The sequence below is a fragment of the Vigna angularis genome, chromosome 9 (genome assembly GCF_016808095.1).
Source record: "Vigna angularis cultivar LongXiaoDou No.4 chromosome 9, ASM1680809v1, whole genome shotgun sequence".
Lineage (NCBI taxonomy): Eukaryota > Viridiplantae > Streptophyta > Magnoliopsida > Fabales > Fabaceae > Vigna > Vigna angularis.
In genome coordinates, this window is record NC_068978.1 from 1,139,156 (window position 1) to 1,155,882 (window position 16,727).

The window sequence follows — 16,727 nt, forward strand, 5'->3', positions numbered from 1 at the left end:
TTTTGAGAAGACTTTGATTATATATTTTGATTGTTTTTACTTTTAAATTAGTGTATTTGAATCCATTAGTCTTAATTTATATATGGGTTAACTATCTGTAGCACAAATTAATGTTTTGTACATGAAAAGTGATATCATTGATTGCATGTTTTATCTTGAGCTGTGGATGTTGTTATTTGTTTGATTAAACGTAGCCATAAATATATGTTGGGTCTATAAAAAAAACAGATTAATTTGATGCCATATAAATAATCATAAATTATGAATCCAACTATTTAATGATTTGATATCACTTTTTATCTAAAATCTTAAAATAATAAATTAATGAGTCTTTTATTTTTATATAATATTTTAGTTTTTTATTTTTATTCAAAGTGAAAATTAGATTCACGTTTTATTCGTAACAAGATAATATGTTATTTAGCATGTCATGGGATTTGTTTAAGTTTTTCTGGAAAAGTTTTAAGTCATGTAGATCATTTGATTCCAGGCAGTGATGATGCATTCGAAAAGACAAATATGCAAAATGTCTAATATTTACTACTACTTTTGCATTTTAAGTAAAATATTTTACCACTCAAGTTTCAAGTAATAATGATCATGAATCTTAAAAAGAAAAGTATTAAATGTTGACTGGTAAGAGATTTTAAGTAGCCTATTATAAATTTCAACTTATTTTGTCCTTAAATAAGTTAATCTTAGAGTATTATGATAAAATAATATATTGTTAGGATTTCTATTTATTTTTTAATTAATAAAAAAAAGTTCTATTAGGTAAAGAAAAAAGCGAAAACAATATGGATACTAGATAATTACAATCCTTAATCTATTTTATGAAATCATCTAGTTTTATACAAATACTAGATTTTACAAATTATTTAATTAAAAATATGACCCTTTAAAGTTATCCAATTTAAACATCAACTGCAACCATTATAATACACTTTCAGAGATATTCATAATTGTGTCTAACGCATTAGTGGACAAACTTGCGTAGCATAAGTTTGTACTGAATATTGAAGGTAGACCTCTTGCATGAGATAAAACAGTGTTATTGTTTCTTTGAAAAGTTTAAGATGGAAAATAAAATATACCTAGCATTCGTTGTTATCTTGACTTCATCCATCCCTTACACAACAAAAAGTTTACAGGAAAAGTTTAGCATGGATTATACCATGATTGCTCAAGCAACAAAATGTTACAAAATCCCAAGCCAAATTGCCGTACAAAATTATGGAAAAATTGGTGATGTGTTCTGAGATTTGGTCACCGTCTACTGAAAATGGACATAATTTTATAATTTCCTCTCTATTTCCCAAAATATACAGCCTAATTGTAATAAAGTGTATGATACATTAAAAAGAACAAAAATAGAATTGCAGGTACTCAGGTGATAGTAATGATGGTAAAAGCAGCTAGTTGTCAAAATGGGAGTTAGGAATGGAACTTGAGAAGCAATCACCCGAGATAAAGCTTCAATTTTCGCACAGCTCCAACCCAATGCTTTTAGACTGTCGGGTTCCATTATTTTTACCTTACTCTTCGTCCGCCTCATTACCGTTGATGAGGATTGCACCATCCGTAGAATCGGCATCCACTACAACTGCCTCCTCTTGGCTTCCTTCCTCTCCTTTTTGTTCCTCATGCTCATCTGGATAGTGCTCTTCCCCGTTATGTTCAGTCAACTGGGACAAAAGAACATAAAAACAACATAAACACACTAACACCACTGACAAATCCAATTGGGGTTATAGGCTATCCTTTCTGTTGCAGCAAAAGGACACTATCACTTTAGGAGAAAATGTTGAGAACTTATGCACAGTGTTAGCTATACTTTATTTTACCTCGTGGATAGAGTCCCCATTCTCAAGAGGTTGATCCCCTTCTTCTACCTGCATGTTTCTGAAAGCTTCCACAAGGGTGATATATGATTTATCAGCCTGGTTCACATACTCTGATGCAGGAGGGTAAACACCTCTATAATAAAAGGAAAAGTTAGTACAAAACATCTGTTAGAAGTTTAGCACACCATACAGAGTAATACATAAATGACCAAAGTTGCAAGATACTTGTAAAAAAAGTACGCATTTCCCCACTGACCTTGTTTCTGCAGCTTTAGATTCAACAGCAAGCGCAACTTGCCAATCATCAAACAAATTAGGATACTCCTCAGGATCAGCCAATGATTCTGCGGCTTTTGAATTAACCTGTGCGTGCACATTAACGAATAGATATAAGAATTTGTATTTCTAATACACATTAAACCTGCCAATATGATAAGAACCCAGAACATGGAAATGGACTGTGAAGTTCCTACCTAATATCACGAGAACAGCATAAATTTTAGACTGTTCAGTTATAATTAAATCTGATATATATAACAAATTACCTTACTGAGATCTTTTCTCCAAATTGCCACTATCTCTGGGACCTTGCTCGGGAGATAGGATCGAGCCATTAAAGCAGCCTCTGGAATCCGATTGCTGTCAAAATTATAACACAGCTACATCAAACTGCAGTCTAACTTAACCCTTTCTCTCTCAGTACAGTAATATCATAAACAAGAGATTACAACCGTAAAATATTACCTTTCCACCAACAACTGAAGACAGTCCTCAAGTTTACCCAACGTGAATAAGCAAAGGAATGCAACATTATTTTTCCCTTGCTCTTTAGCAAGAGTTGCAAGTTTTGATATTCCTTCAGCATCCCCTAAAGAAGAATATAGCAGCAATAATCCACTCATATCCATAGCGAATTTTAAACACTCTTCAGCCATTTCTAACTGCAAGAACAAATAATACAGTGAGCTGCATAAGACCAAGAACGATACCCAATACCAATCAACATCAAGTGTCCGGAATCATTACCAATTACAACAAGAATAAAATAAATATTCAACTTCCTAATCATGCATCAGAATCAGCACTGAGCTCTGGTACAATTGGAACTTTTGAAGGAGATGGAATGCAGTGTTCATAATGGATTGCCTTAGGATTGAGCAATAAATTAATGATGCTTTACTTTGTGGAAATTTTAATGAAGAAATGGAAGAGTGCACATTATTAATTGGGATCCTATTGTAATGTTTGATAATTTGATAATTTCCTTCTTTTATCCCATTGTAATGTTTTCCATCACTGAAACATCATATCTAACAAATATCAGATGATGAAAAACTCATAAAACATAGGCATTTCCGATTTCTATTCAACCACATATGAATAATTTCATTATTTTGACTAAGTGGTTGCTGAATTTTCCCACAAGTGGACTATAAAAGCTTGGTTGATTCCTCTTACCACAGTCACTGTAAAATGCAAGAGGATGATAACTCTTAAATTGGGGTGGGGAGGATAAGCAAAACCAGAGCCAGGTGTGATTTGTGTCCAATGGTTAGTGAAGATGAGACTTTAATTTTGACTAAAAAGGATGTGCAAGACTTGGAACCTTGTTAGACAAAGAACAGACGCAAGTCAAGCAACATGGTAAGAGACCCGAAAAGTAAACCGAGCCTTATCCCCTTTTGCAGAGATAGTGCTGTGTGTGAACCATTTGGGGTCAAATTGAAACACGACCACTTGCATTAAAAAATATTAATGAAGCAGCTTTGTTCAGCTCGATCTGAACAGCATCACAAACACATCATTCAATACTTTTTTGCTAAGAAAATGGGTGCACGCTTCCCGCATATCCATCTAAGCACATAGTACAAGACTCAACAAGTATTGGTGTAATGTAAAATAACATACTATAACAACGCTGTTAATTCTGGAGAATTTAGGCTTCATAGTTTGGCACTAATCAAATCTCTGAATCCTCTTAAGCATGGTCTTATTGAGCACTATATTTAGGAATGTAATTCAGCCAAACGTTAAATCATAGAAACTCATTTGATAGAGAAAAACACCTTTCCAGTAGACATAGCTAATTCTCCCAATTGCTTCCATTTAGACTCACTCTGCACTTCAGTGGCTATACCCTGCAAAAGAATAATGAAAATATAACCCCACAAGTTAGACTGATGCACATGAGAATGCAAAAAACTCGAAACCCAAGTTTTCAATTTTCAGAAGTAAAATAATATATACTCGTTGGAAAATATGTACTTGTGCATTTACCTTAGCAACCTCTAATCTTCCAAGCTGAATGGCTAGATCAAACCTGTAGTCAGGGTCAGTAGCTACTTCAAGAGCATCCTCTATCATTCCTCGTGATTCCAGGAAACGAGCCACACTAGTGAAGAAAACAAATAAACAATTGCAATTACGGTGGATGTCACATCTGAACATCAAACATTGAAACTGTAGTCCAAGTGAACACCATACACAGAAAATTATTCTAAGTCAAGGACACCAGGAAAAAAATGCAGCATATATTCATTTCTTAAAGAAAGCAACCAATGATAAATAATGAACAAGCAAGACTAGTGAGTCCAGAATATATCACAGTAAGGTATCATCATTAACAAGCACAAAAAAAACTTGAACACGAGAGTCAGATTATCCACTCCAATTTATAAGCTGGTTGGTATTTTACTCACGGAATCAGGCCAGAACCTTAATTGCAAAAAAACAAAGGGCAAGTAGTGCATGAAAATTATTGGAATTGTTAATTGTTTTTGGTAAGTAAATTTCCATAATTTTATAACACAATGCAATACAAAAAGAAAAGCTTTTCACAAAACATATCAAACATAATTTCTAAATAATGAAAGTAAAAGTCATTTTGTAACAAAGTAACAAAAAATATCTACTACCTGTTGTGATGTTCTTTAGGAATTGATGGTAGAATTTCATTGGCTCTTTCTAAGTCACCACGCATGACAAGTGTCTTGTACTCAATCAAGCTTAAAAGTAGTGTGTATCCCATAACACTGAGTAAAATAGACAAAAGAAGAAAAAATCAGGATTACCGCATTGAGTGGTTTTGAATGATGCATACCACTGATTCACTTACTTGAACTCCTTGTCTATCAAATAGACCCTACTTTGGCTGGCAAGATATCCCAACAAGTACATAGGACGGTCCAAATGAAACATTGTAGTTACCTAAATTCATAATGAAATGCATCATCAGGAATTGTAGGATCCTTGTTGTTCAATAAATACACATACGATAAAAGAGATTCATCAAAACAAAGCAAAAAATATTACAGCAAGTACAAAAAATAAGTATGCATTTTTTAATCTAAAAGGGAAAAGAGATAATACCTCACCACCAACACAATAGTTAAGCCTCCAAGAAGAATTGTTGTAGATAAAGCAATCCCCAACCCAGATCCCTGTCCTGACGCGTTCACTCGTTTCATGGAGGAGCTCAAAGGCATCTTCAACACCTTGCTCATCTGCAGGGCTTCCACTATCTAAATATGATGCTACAACATCACGCTACAACAATGGAAGTTAAAATGTTTACAATACTTCACCAGTAAAGTGCCATTAGATATTCGTTTAACCAAAGCATAAAGGTAAAAACAACGCTATCTCATAGAAAGTCAAGAATTGTAAAAAATGAATCAAGTTTGTAGAATCCTCACATTGTACTTCAAGATGTAGAATGATGTATCACTAGCAATTGTCACTAGATCACCACTGTCAGCCCAGTAGAGGTTCTGACACAAGAAAATTTAACAAAATTAACAAGACAGAAAGAAATAAAAGCAGAATGCTAATGCAACCTCATGGAAGCACTTACTTTAACATTAACATCAATACGACGAATCAACCTGCATTCAGTCCAATCGTAAAAGCAGATGAAATCATTTGAGCACATTGCCAATACAGTGCCACCAAATATTCTTTCAGCTGAAAAAGTTGGTCGGATACTCTTCTTTTCCTGAAATATATAAATTTTGTTCCCAATTAAAACTTAGACAACTGATTTCATTTGGAAGACATCCTAAATGATGGTAACTTTTTGTGTGAACCAAGTTAGACAATAAAAATAGAAATCAATAATCTCTTATTACTAGCAGCAATAGAAGCACTTTTCCCAAATGTTAGTCAGATGCAATGGTCAAGGAAAATTAACTGATACCATAGTTTTAGTACATGGTCCCTTTTATAACAGTAAATCATTGGCAGGAACCAGTTTGGCCATCCTTTTAACAAAATTATTTAGTTTAGTGGTCATCACTTTTGTGTTTTTCAGACAAAGAATAAAAAGAAAGAGTAACTAAAAGTGAAGCACAACCTGGAAATTTTTGCTGAAAATTTTGACTTTCGATGTGCTTTCTCTTACAGCGTATTCCCCATCTGAAGACCAAGCAAACTCCAAGGCAGAACCAAATGATCTGTTTCTCCATGCCAAAGCAGTGTATATAATGTATTCCCCATCTCCACAAACAACAACAAACCTCCCATTTGGATTGTGCCTTAGACTCTGAATATGAAAGTAAACCAAGTGTCAGACACCAATCAACATGCATGAAAAATTAAATTAGTGGTCATAACTAAACCTAAGGGGCAGACTATTATTTTGAAGCTCACTTTTTTGAAAAGGGATTGAATATAAGAAAAGCATAGTCTGAGATACCAACTAGTTCTCGTCATTAACATCTGAGTTTGAATGCCTAACATTACACAGTAAAACCTATATTTATTTAAATAAATACTCATCTATACACAGATTACATAAAACAATGGCAAACTTTATGCATACAAATACAATATAGAGGCAAAAAGAATCAATAAGAATTAAAAAAATGTAAGAAAAAAAAGGCACGAATCACCATAATACAAAAGTCAGAACCAGAATTGAAATACCAAAATGTCAGAATTGCTAAATAATGTAATACACTTGCTTCTTGTATTCTTTAAGAGTTGCTTAATATGAGCCTAATCAATAAAAGTAGAGAAGTAATGCAAAAAAAATGAGACTTAATATCAAAGAAAAGGGATGCTCGCTCACTTGTGGATAGAGATCACAGGTGCCCAACTCCTTAACAGCCAATGGTAACCTTTCTCCATCAGCAATCTAAAATACATAGTACTTGTGTCACTAAAGCAAGTTTCAACTCTTATCTCATGTATTATATGGACAAGAAAGGTTAAAAAGAGCCCATACCTCCACATCTGCTCCTATACTCCTTATATTGACAGTTTGAATTTCATTGTGCTTAGCCCAAATTATTTTTCCACTGTTATCCATGCTGGCTACAGGTTCTTCTCGACCAAGTTTGACCATAATAGTACCTTCATCATAGCCTATCACAACCCTTCAAAGAAAGATTTTTGTAATTTAGATAATGCACGACAAATGATCACGAGAAGAAAAAAGTAAGAAAAATGTTCTGCTTTCAGTTAAAGCAAACAAGATCCCATGACACAAGGAGAAAAAAACTTTGCTAATCAGTAATCTAATCAGGAGCGAGTATTTCATTACCAAGTCTCATATCCTACACCTCCACCCAACATGATTCAGAGGGACTGCAGATAGGAGACTTGGTAATTACTTTCACAATTTAATCCAAAAAACTCACCGACGTGAACCCTTCAGGTATCCAACAGCCCAAACTCTTTCAAGGCCATAGTTCAATGTGTTCTCCAGCCTGCAGGCAGATTATACCACCATTAAACTTTAAAAATAACTGGAATATATCCATAAACTCAAATATACTTCAAACTAATCTTGGTATAAAATCTTCAGACAGTGTAACATGGAGCAAGGCCACATACAATATATAATATATAAGAATCTAGCACCACGATCCACTCTTCCTGACCAAATTTCAGCAATATCTAAATTCTCAACTGAACATCAAATTTAGGCATACATGTCATAAAAAAATGGGTTAAGCAACAGGTGGAAAACAATATCATAAAATTTGAAAAACAAGTCATGATTTCATTATGTGATAAAAAATTTAAACCAAAATCAAATTATTCAAGTTCCTATGATAGAGTGATGATGACAAAAATGGCAGGAACAACACACCAAATTAAATAACAAAAAATAAGACTCTCAACTCAGTAATCTGTAAACAACATAAAATTACCTATAAGTTGTTGAATGCCAAATGCGCACTGTGCCATCCTCAGATCCAGTAATTATTATAGGTAGTTCAGGATGAAAGCATACAGCAGATACATTGTGTGTGTGACCCTCAAGAGTCTGGACACAACTTTTGGTTTGATAATCCCATACCTGTTTTAAAGGTTTTATTGGCATGATAATTCCTATCCATATATACATATTGGAAAACAAATTAAACGGAAGATGACAAAGAACAAACAGAAAATAGAAAACAAACCTTGGCAGTGTGATCATCAGAACCAGTAATTAGATAAGGTTTGTCACCGCCAGTAAAGTAATCAACACAATTCACTCCTTTTTGATGGGCATCCAATGTAAAATTGGGGTCAGGGGAGCCAAGATTCCAAATCTGCAATTGAAGATAGCAGTATTAATACATTAATTTTTAATATTTACCATAGGTGTATAGAAATAAAATAAAGAAAATGGACGAAACAACTAGCAAGAAAAAAACATGTTTACCTTTATGGTGCGATCAAGAGATGCACTGGCAAAGGTGTTTGTGTCTTTAGGATTAAATGTCACTTGCATGACATAATGAGAATGCCCCTCAAATATCTGGGTACAGATCCAGCCCTTTTCCCAATCCCAAAGCTTTATGAGCATATCATCAGATGATGACAACACATAAGGAAGGGTAGGATGAACTGCAACACACCTAATGTAATCTGTATGTGCCTCAAATACTTTAACTTTATCCATTGTGTTGTAATTATATACACGAATAAACATATCATCTGCCCCTGCCACAACCCACTGTCTGCGAGCAATAAACTTAGCTGACCTAACTGCAAAACCAAGCTGTATATGAGAGACCCGCAAAATATATAAAGAGAATGAAATAAAATGAATCAAGAGGAAGATATACAAACAACGAAACAGACTAAAAAATGCACACACCTGGTAACTCAGTAACCTCAAAAGACTTGGCCATGGTCTGAAATAAAATGATAAAAAATTAAACTAATTGCACAGACAAATCTCCAAAGAAATTACTGAGGAATATCCATTTGAATAAAGTCTGGAAAAAATTCCAAATATATGAACAGGTGGTAGAGGCTGTCTTTAAATACCAACCTAAAATCTATAAATACAGTGCATATAGAATGTTCAGTCTTTAAGTGATTGCAGAAAGGCCATGAAGTCATCATAGAACACGCAAGAAGGATATGTCTCATTCAATATCACCAGAACACAAACAAAATACACCATACAGAATGTACAAAACTAAGTACAGGAGCACTTTTCTTCTTGGTTTTTCCCCGTATTTGACAAAAAAAGAAGACTATAATTCTTCAAAAACATTGATGATATCTTATTTTGTGTAAAGAGGAGGAAAAAAAAGCCATAGACAATGCTGATAATAAATCTACAAAAGCACACACATCATCAGATAGCCTGACTATCAAGAGTGAAAGGACATCAATAATATCCAAAAGGAAGGAAATGCACCAAAAATAGCCTTCGCTCATATGGGATATCTAAACTATCAATTTCTGTGTAGAGTAGGAGTAGCTACTAGCATTTTATCAACATTTTTCTTATTACAAAGGATGACTGTGACCATGTGCAGATAAGAAGACAATAGGCTAAAGTGGAAGCAACTCAACCTGGTTGGGATTTGAAAGCTAAACTGCTAAAGTTTAATTTTTCTACTGTCTGTGTAGGTAAAACACCTTAATTAAAAACTTTTCAATAAGCTCTTGTCGCACAAAAATTGTCATGAATTAGACCATACAATTATTTGAAACAAACAATCAAAAACTTAATTTAAGAAGCTTCGCCAAAAAGTAGCGAAAATTATAGAAACCCAAAACTGTTCCAAGCGGCCCCATGCATGGTAGCTTAAGATATATAATCCTAATATTTCAGTAGAACGCCAACATTTAATGAACATTGCTGTCAACTAATATACAATCATAAAGCAGTTGGTTAACAAAGGGAATAAATTATGCAACTGCTTTGAATTTTGAAGAAGACATAATATATAGACCCTTTATTTGTGGATCAGCACATCACTATGCATAAGCACCATGCAAAAGATGGTGTGTCTGACTCAGGTCCCAACATGCACGAATTCTATGTTACATTTTCAATTCGATATAAAAAGCAAATAGAAAAATCTACAAACCTGAGATTGGTAGTTCCAGATACAGACAGTTCCAGAGTATAAACTTGCCAAAATCCTGTATTAATTATAGCAACATCACACATTCAGTGAAACATCCAAGTATCCACTATTTACCTATCTTTCGAATTTCTACAGTAAATCATAGAGTAACAGTAGTGCCACAAAACAGACACGGCCAATAATAACAAATGTTCACAAACTATCCCTAACTCCTTGTAGAGATCATGCTTGAGAAAAACCAAATGATGGAGTCACATCCAGTAATTCATGGTGAGTAACATATTACAATGCTGGTTACCAATTTAGCTACATATCATAAAATAATTCTAGAGTAAAATCACAACAACACAACCAAGGACAAGGCATTACCATGGTTCTGTAGGATGTAGATCCACAGACTTCACTCTCTCTGATCTTTGTGCAAGTTTTCGCTGTTCAAATATAACAAAAACACACAAGTTTAAGCAGTCAGAAAGTAATACACTCCGCTACCCCGTTGCAGAGAAGTCCAAATCACAGAAATACTCAGTACCAAACTTATCAGACATTCCTCCCAAAATAAACCTCAATACGAAAGACAAAAAAAAAAGAGTACCTTAATTTCGAGTCGGAGAGGCTGCAAAAGCAAGCAAAAAACAAAGAGACAAACAAAAAGTAGTCAATGCACAATTCCACAATAGATCCCGTGGTAACTGAAATCTAAAAACTAAATTAGGAGGCTCGCGTTTGAAGTCACAGATACACAATCAATTGAAATTCAAATAGGAGGGAGCGTAATAAAAAAACATCAAATTGAAGCGAGACAGTTCCAGATCTAGGATTGCTGAGAACGGTGAAGCGTTAGGGATAAGAGAGGAAGCTCACCATTTTCGAAGATTGCAGGAACTAACAAGTTTTTATCGCGATAACTCGTCGGAGATCAAGCGGATTCTAAGAGACCGCTAGATCGAAGATGAAATGGATAGAGAAAGTGGAGCGCCACAAGTGGTTTGCTTCGCAGTGCTGAGTTAAAGAGTGCAAATATTATGATCGATGGGGAACAAAGGGAAACCAAACGCTGTTTTGCAGTTAATGCAGGGATTTACGAGAATGCCACTGCACTCTGTACTGTAGAATGGCAAATACGTCGTCGTTCTGTCTACTGGTAGGGTGTAGGTATCTATCTACTAAGATGGTGAAACAAACGGAGTGGATCAAAGGTACCCATGATTCACTTTGTTTATTTCTGCAATAAAATTATGGGAATTTCTTGCAAATTAGTCCCTGTGATATTTTAGTCCTTGCAATTTATTTAATTCGTTTAAGGACAGTTTTGATATTGTAGGTTGTTTCCAAACAATAATTTCTGTCCAGATCAAACTCCCCTAGTAAGTATTTGCAAAGTCAATTTGTAAATTTCAAAAGATTCAAACACGTTAAATTTAAATTTTATTTTTTAATTTTAGATATTTTATTAAAATAAAAGCAATTCAAATTTGTTCATTTTATTTTTTTCCGTAAAGGATTTTAATAATTAGCAATACAACATTTAGGTTAATACCATACAGCGTTTTATAATTGAAAATTATTAGTTGATAATACTTTTCAATTGATACTAGTGTCAACATGGACTAAGATTGAAATTATTTTCAATTGATGTACATAATTATTTTAACTTGTGTCACTTTGGTTAGATTTTTTCAACCAGTTTTTTTTTTTACTAATGGTCTATTGAAAAATTTCCCAAATTGATTTTTAGCTAAAAATAATAAGTTGGTAGAAAGTTTTCTTAAATATATACAGGGAGGAAGGGCAAAATAATAATAAACCAAATATATTTATCTCTTTTTCTTCAACTTTATAGAGGGACAGCACTTTCTCTCCTCTTTCTTTCTCTATGTGAACAATATAACTTCTTCCTCTGCCCTTTTGTTTTTGTCCAGTACATCTATGAATCTAAAAACAGCATAAAAGTATTAAAATTCGTTTGAAATTTTAGTTTTTATCCCTACATATTTCTCTTATAACAAGTATTAAAAATGAAGTTTTTAGTTGCACTTATAAGAAATAAGATTAGTTATTATAATTTATATTTTATTATCATAATCATGTTGATAACCAAGATAAATGTTTCAAAAATAGCAACATCGTCTAACCTTTTCATTTCTACCATCTACCCTTGACAAATCTTAGTAACTGGTGAGAAAAGCCAGAGCCCCCAAATTATATATATATATATATATATATATATATATATATATATATATATATATATATAAATTATTATATTTTTTAATTTTAATATATTTTATATATTTGATTCTTCCAAAGTTTTTTGTATGCTTTTAAGACATTCCAAAAATATTTGTTGAAAAACTGAATATTTGGGCACAATATTGAATGGCATTTCCCATGTTCGTATTATGATAAATTCACAAGTGATTTTGATAGAAAAAAAAACAGTGAACTGTAATTAGATAAAATTAATTTTGCCACTCAAATTGACCAGAAGTAATAAAAAATCTTACATTAGATTAACAAAATTACACTTAATATCAAACTTGCTTTATACACTCAATTTCACTTTTGCATATTTAGAGATTTGTGTAAAAGGAATTGAAAGAGTAACATGCAATATGTGGCAAGAATGATGGCTGAGGCATAATCTACAATGTTATTCCAAAGAAAATTCTGTCTAAATTGACCACTCCCATCCATAATCTTCAAAGAAAAAAATGCTCAAACAGTTAAAATGATGCTTAATAACAAAACTTAGAAATCTTGAATCACACCAAGAGTACATAGAGATTTAATACCCTTAATTGATACCGTCATATCAATCTCCCATTTCACAGTAATTTTGTAGACTAAAACAAGTTCATGCGTATGCTTAAAATTGCCATCTTACACAAGGACCTACTATCTAGAAGATAATGTGCATTTGTAATAGAAATAGACTGAAGAGAATGTCAAAGGGAAGAGAAAAAGAGAGGGATTAAACCCCTGAGACTACATATAAGGTCAAGGGAAGAGGAAAAGAGAGGGATTAAACCCCTGAGACTGCATATAAAATCAATACAAATACCTACGAAATCTCATACATATTTTTTTTCACAAAAATAATCATTAACGGACTACTTGTTTTTCAATGTTGTTCAAGAAAAACTCTGATACAACAAAAAAGTGATATAGAAGGGTAAACTTCTTTACATATATTCCTTGTTAATCATATGGAATTTGGATATATGCTGCATCACAGATGAAAGGAATGTCAGCATACATACCAACAAGAGCACACCTTATGCACTCCAAAACAGTAAAGAGATAACCAAATGATACGGCAGTCCAGAAATGCATTCCCATTTTGCCCCAGTAGAGTGATAGTGGCATCCAGCGGCTCACAGTTCCTATAACCTGCAGGGCAATCTCCAATAACATTCCCATCACAACATGAAATCTGAAGAAATGTGGCCATTCTTTTCTCCTCACAATTCCAAGATATGCAACAAAGAAGTATGCCATGAGAAACCAGCTAGGTAGGCTCCCAATTGCCATAAGAAAAGGGTACGTGTAGAATTCAAAGCATTCCAAAAATGGATGAAGATTATATGCTGTCTCAGCATACATCCATGTCTCATGGAGAGGCATAAGGTAAGGTAGGCATGCTAATGATCTCCACCACCATTGCGGTTTTTTGGTCATTGGAGGGTAACGGAAGCTAGTTGGGACATCCTTTGATGCTCTAGTGACCATATTGGACTTCGCTAATTTGGGTAACCCAGGGAAAGAGCGAAAGAGAAGATTTTGACCCTCACTTAAACGCAAGCTTGATGCAGCAAACACGTTTGAAAATGCCATTCCTACCACAGAGATTATATGAACATTTTAGTTAGAAAATAGAATCATCAAGGAAGCCTATTGCAAAGAGAATGTAGAACAAAGTGAAACCTGACTAACAAATTTCTATACATTATGTCGGTACCCCTAATCAAGTGTTACTTAAAAGTACAACATTTAATAATGATCATGATCCACCAAGGCCATAGAAACGCTTTTTTCTACCAAATATATTATAAACCTATAGTCTCTGCATTGACATTACACAGATTTTACATTGTCATTTAATCTCAAACTGCTATGCAAGACAAGTTTCTTACCTTTCACTCTAACCACCTTGAAATAATCTCAAATACAGTTCCGAGTAAGAAAATTCTAAACATTATATTCACACCCTCAATCAGCTGTTATCTAAAAGAACCACATTCAATCATAATACACCATTGAAGCCCTTTTCCTACAGAACAGAATATACTTCTAGAGTAAATAGTGCACACACTAACTGCGTCAGGAGATTTTACGCCGTTATCCAATCATAAAATTTTATGTGTAGTAATTTCGCATTTCGCTAAATTATTGCAATAAATACCTTGAAAAGCATCCCTATGATGAATTCTGCTTGTCTGACAGTGTAAAATCCTTTTATACTGTCCGTGCACAGATTTTAAGCTCATACTTTTAAATGTTTTGTCATTTGCAGAGAAGGCGGGTCAAATAATATTCTCACAAGTCATAAGCTCAAAAATTCAAATCATAACCAATGCAAAAGTCAACAAGTTAACAGATAAGTACAGCATGAACGAACCTCCTGGAAACGGGGATTTACATTCTAAATTATGTCGCGAAAACCTCCGGATGTTTGAGACGGCAACCTTAGCAGACATTCCAGAAGCACATCGAACCACAGAGCTGCTGGGTACGACATGATTGCGTGATCTAGAATTCACAGGGGCATACCCTTGGGATATAATGCAACCATTCTGTATCATGGTTGGTCAACTGATTGAAGAAGGAAAATCACGAAAAAATCAAATTACGATTAAATTAAAAATTTACAGTTGAAAAATGACTACCGAATCAGATAATACACAACTAAATAAAAATGAAAAAAAAAAAAACATAACATTATAATCACATCACATAACATTATAGAAAGCTAACCTGAGTCCCAGAATCAATTTCCAGCGACTCCTGCTTAGCGACTCCAGTGTTGAGGGAATTTTCGAGGTTCGTGTGTTAGGTTTATCTGCTAGCGTCTCTGCACATCAATTTTCACAGAACAAAGAGATAAAGAAATTGCGTGTGCCTCGATTGGGCTGGATAATATTTCTAGAGTTCGAAATGCTCCAAGCCCAAGACCAAAATAAATTATTTTATTTTACCTTGATGGATTTTTCTTTCTGCACCCCCTATTACTAACTACACACCTATATTAATTAAAAGACTGAAATACCCTTACTTTTGTACTTTCCCCTGCTGTCATTACTGCTGCACTTCGTTCTTCGCTATAAAGAAAGAAGAGAGAAATCTTGTTTTAAAACGCATTTTGTGTGTTTAAGAAAACTTTTTCTAAAAATTGGTTTAAGAAAATATCATTTATATTTTAGAAAGGTACTTTAAAACACGTATGCATTTTCTTTTGTTCCGAAAATATTATTCAAAAAAGGCAATTATATTAGAAATATTGGTTTGGAAAAATCATGTTCTAAAAATTTTGAAAAGCTTATTCTAAAAGATTTTTAAAATAAATAACGGGAAACTCGTCTTTGGGACGGGTAAATGTTGTTTTGAGAATTATGAAGATGCACCTAGAAATTAAGGAGTGCAGGAAGAAAAAGTCTGACCTAATTTTCATATTCCATTTGTGTTGAAAAATAATAGAAATTAATTTTTATTTTATAGAGTAGCATAGTTAAAAAATCGTTATATTGCCATAATATCTAAAACAGCCTAAACATAAGAAGAACCACATGTTGAAAGAAACGCTTATTTAGGGGTCAACGCTAAATAGTTGTACAGTAAAAAATAATTGATAGTGAGACATAATATATTATTAAACAAGTTTTCCCAGATATATATAAATTACATCATATATAAGGTATCTTTATACACAAAAAGATTATTCTTATTATCAGTGTACCTAATAATCCAATATCGTGTAGAAGTAAAAGTTTAAGTTAGTTTAAATATTTATTTTTTATTTTTGAAATATTTTTTAAAAATAAAGCTAATTCTTTTGTTATTTTTGTCATTACATTTGTTATTATCAGTAATAACATTATTTATTACGACTAACAGTTATTTATTATTGTTGTTTATTGTATTTATTATTAGAATTTAAGATAGAACATCAAACAATTTTGATCTGTTATAATAATATTTTAAATAATTAACTTTAACTATATCATTTAATGAAATTTTGACGAGGTACAAGTGCATAAACATGTATTAGAAGCATAAGGCATATTCCAAGAATAAACTTCTCCACTTTCCAATTTTTTGAAAGCTTCTGTATCTCTTTTTCTTTGTTCACTTAAATGGATTTAAAGAAGAGTAATTGAATAGATTTGAAGATAAATTTTTGTTGGTGTATATTTGAGTGAATTTGAAGGCAAACGAGAGTGAATTTGGAACGTTTGTGAGAAATAATATAGAATTTGATTAATGTGACAGATTAAAAATATTTACTTCCAAATTCATTCTGACCTACCTTCAAATCCACTTAAATAAATAACAGCAAAAA

General features: G+C 33.1%; 2 protein-coding genes across 3 annotated transcripts; both read right to left on the reverse strand.

Annotated features, from left to right (window-relative positions):
• Positions 1-1,274: 1,274 nt before the first annotated feature.
• On the reverse strand, positions 1,275-11,280 carry LOC108320562 (coatomer subunit beta'-2). The gene is made up of 24 exons (XM_017552010.2): positions 11,033-11,280; positions 10,764-10,784; positions 10,538-10,599; positions 10,169-10,223; positions 8,938-8,974; positions 8,500-8,825; positions 8,255-8,386; positions 8,000-8,148; positions 7,484-7,552; positions 7,069-7,219; positions 6,913-6,978; positions 6,196-6,384; positions 5,698-5,838; positions 5,540-5,614; positions 5,214-5,390; positions 4,960-5,051; positions 4,760-4,876; positions 4,122-4,236; positions 3,911-3,982; positions 2,589-2,785; positions 2,390-2,483; positions 2,101-2,207; positions 1,845-1,977; positions 1,275-1,685 (listed from the first exon to the last, which is right to left on the reverse strand). Exons 1-24 carry the CDS (start codon positions 11,033-11,035, stop codon positions 1,536-1,538), a joined length of 2,730 nt encoding a protein of 909 aa, XP_017407499.1. The 5' UTR covers positions 11,036-11,280; the 3' UTR covers positions 1,275-1,535.
• A 2,058-nt stretch (positions 11,281-13,338) lies between these two features.
• LOC108320564 (protein TIC 20-I, chloroplastic) lies at positions 13,339-15,279 on the reverse strand. 2 transcript variants are annotated; one of them, XM_052868660.1, is made up of 3 exons: positions 15,146-15,279; positions 14,790-14,983; positions 13,339-14,007 (listed from the first exon to the last, which is right to left on the reverse strand). In XM_052868660.1, the coding sequence occupies exons 2-3, from the start codon at positions 14,971-14,973 to the stop codon at positions 13,370-13,372; spliced, it is 822 nt and encodes a 273-aa protein (XP_052724620.1). In that variant the 5' UTR covers positions 14,974-14,983; positions 15,146-15,279; the 3' UTR covers positions 13,339-13,369. The 2 variants fall into 2 exon arrangements, with proteins under 2 accessions (XP_052724620.1, XP_052724621.1); XM_052868661.1 differs by lacking the exons at positions 14,790-14,983; positions 15,146-15,279 and adding an exon at positions 14,574-14,777.
• Between the last annotated feature and the right edge of the window lie 1,448 nt (positions 15,280-16,727).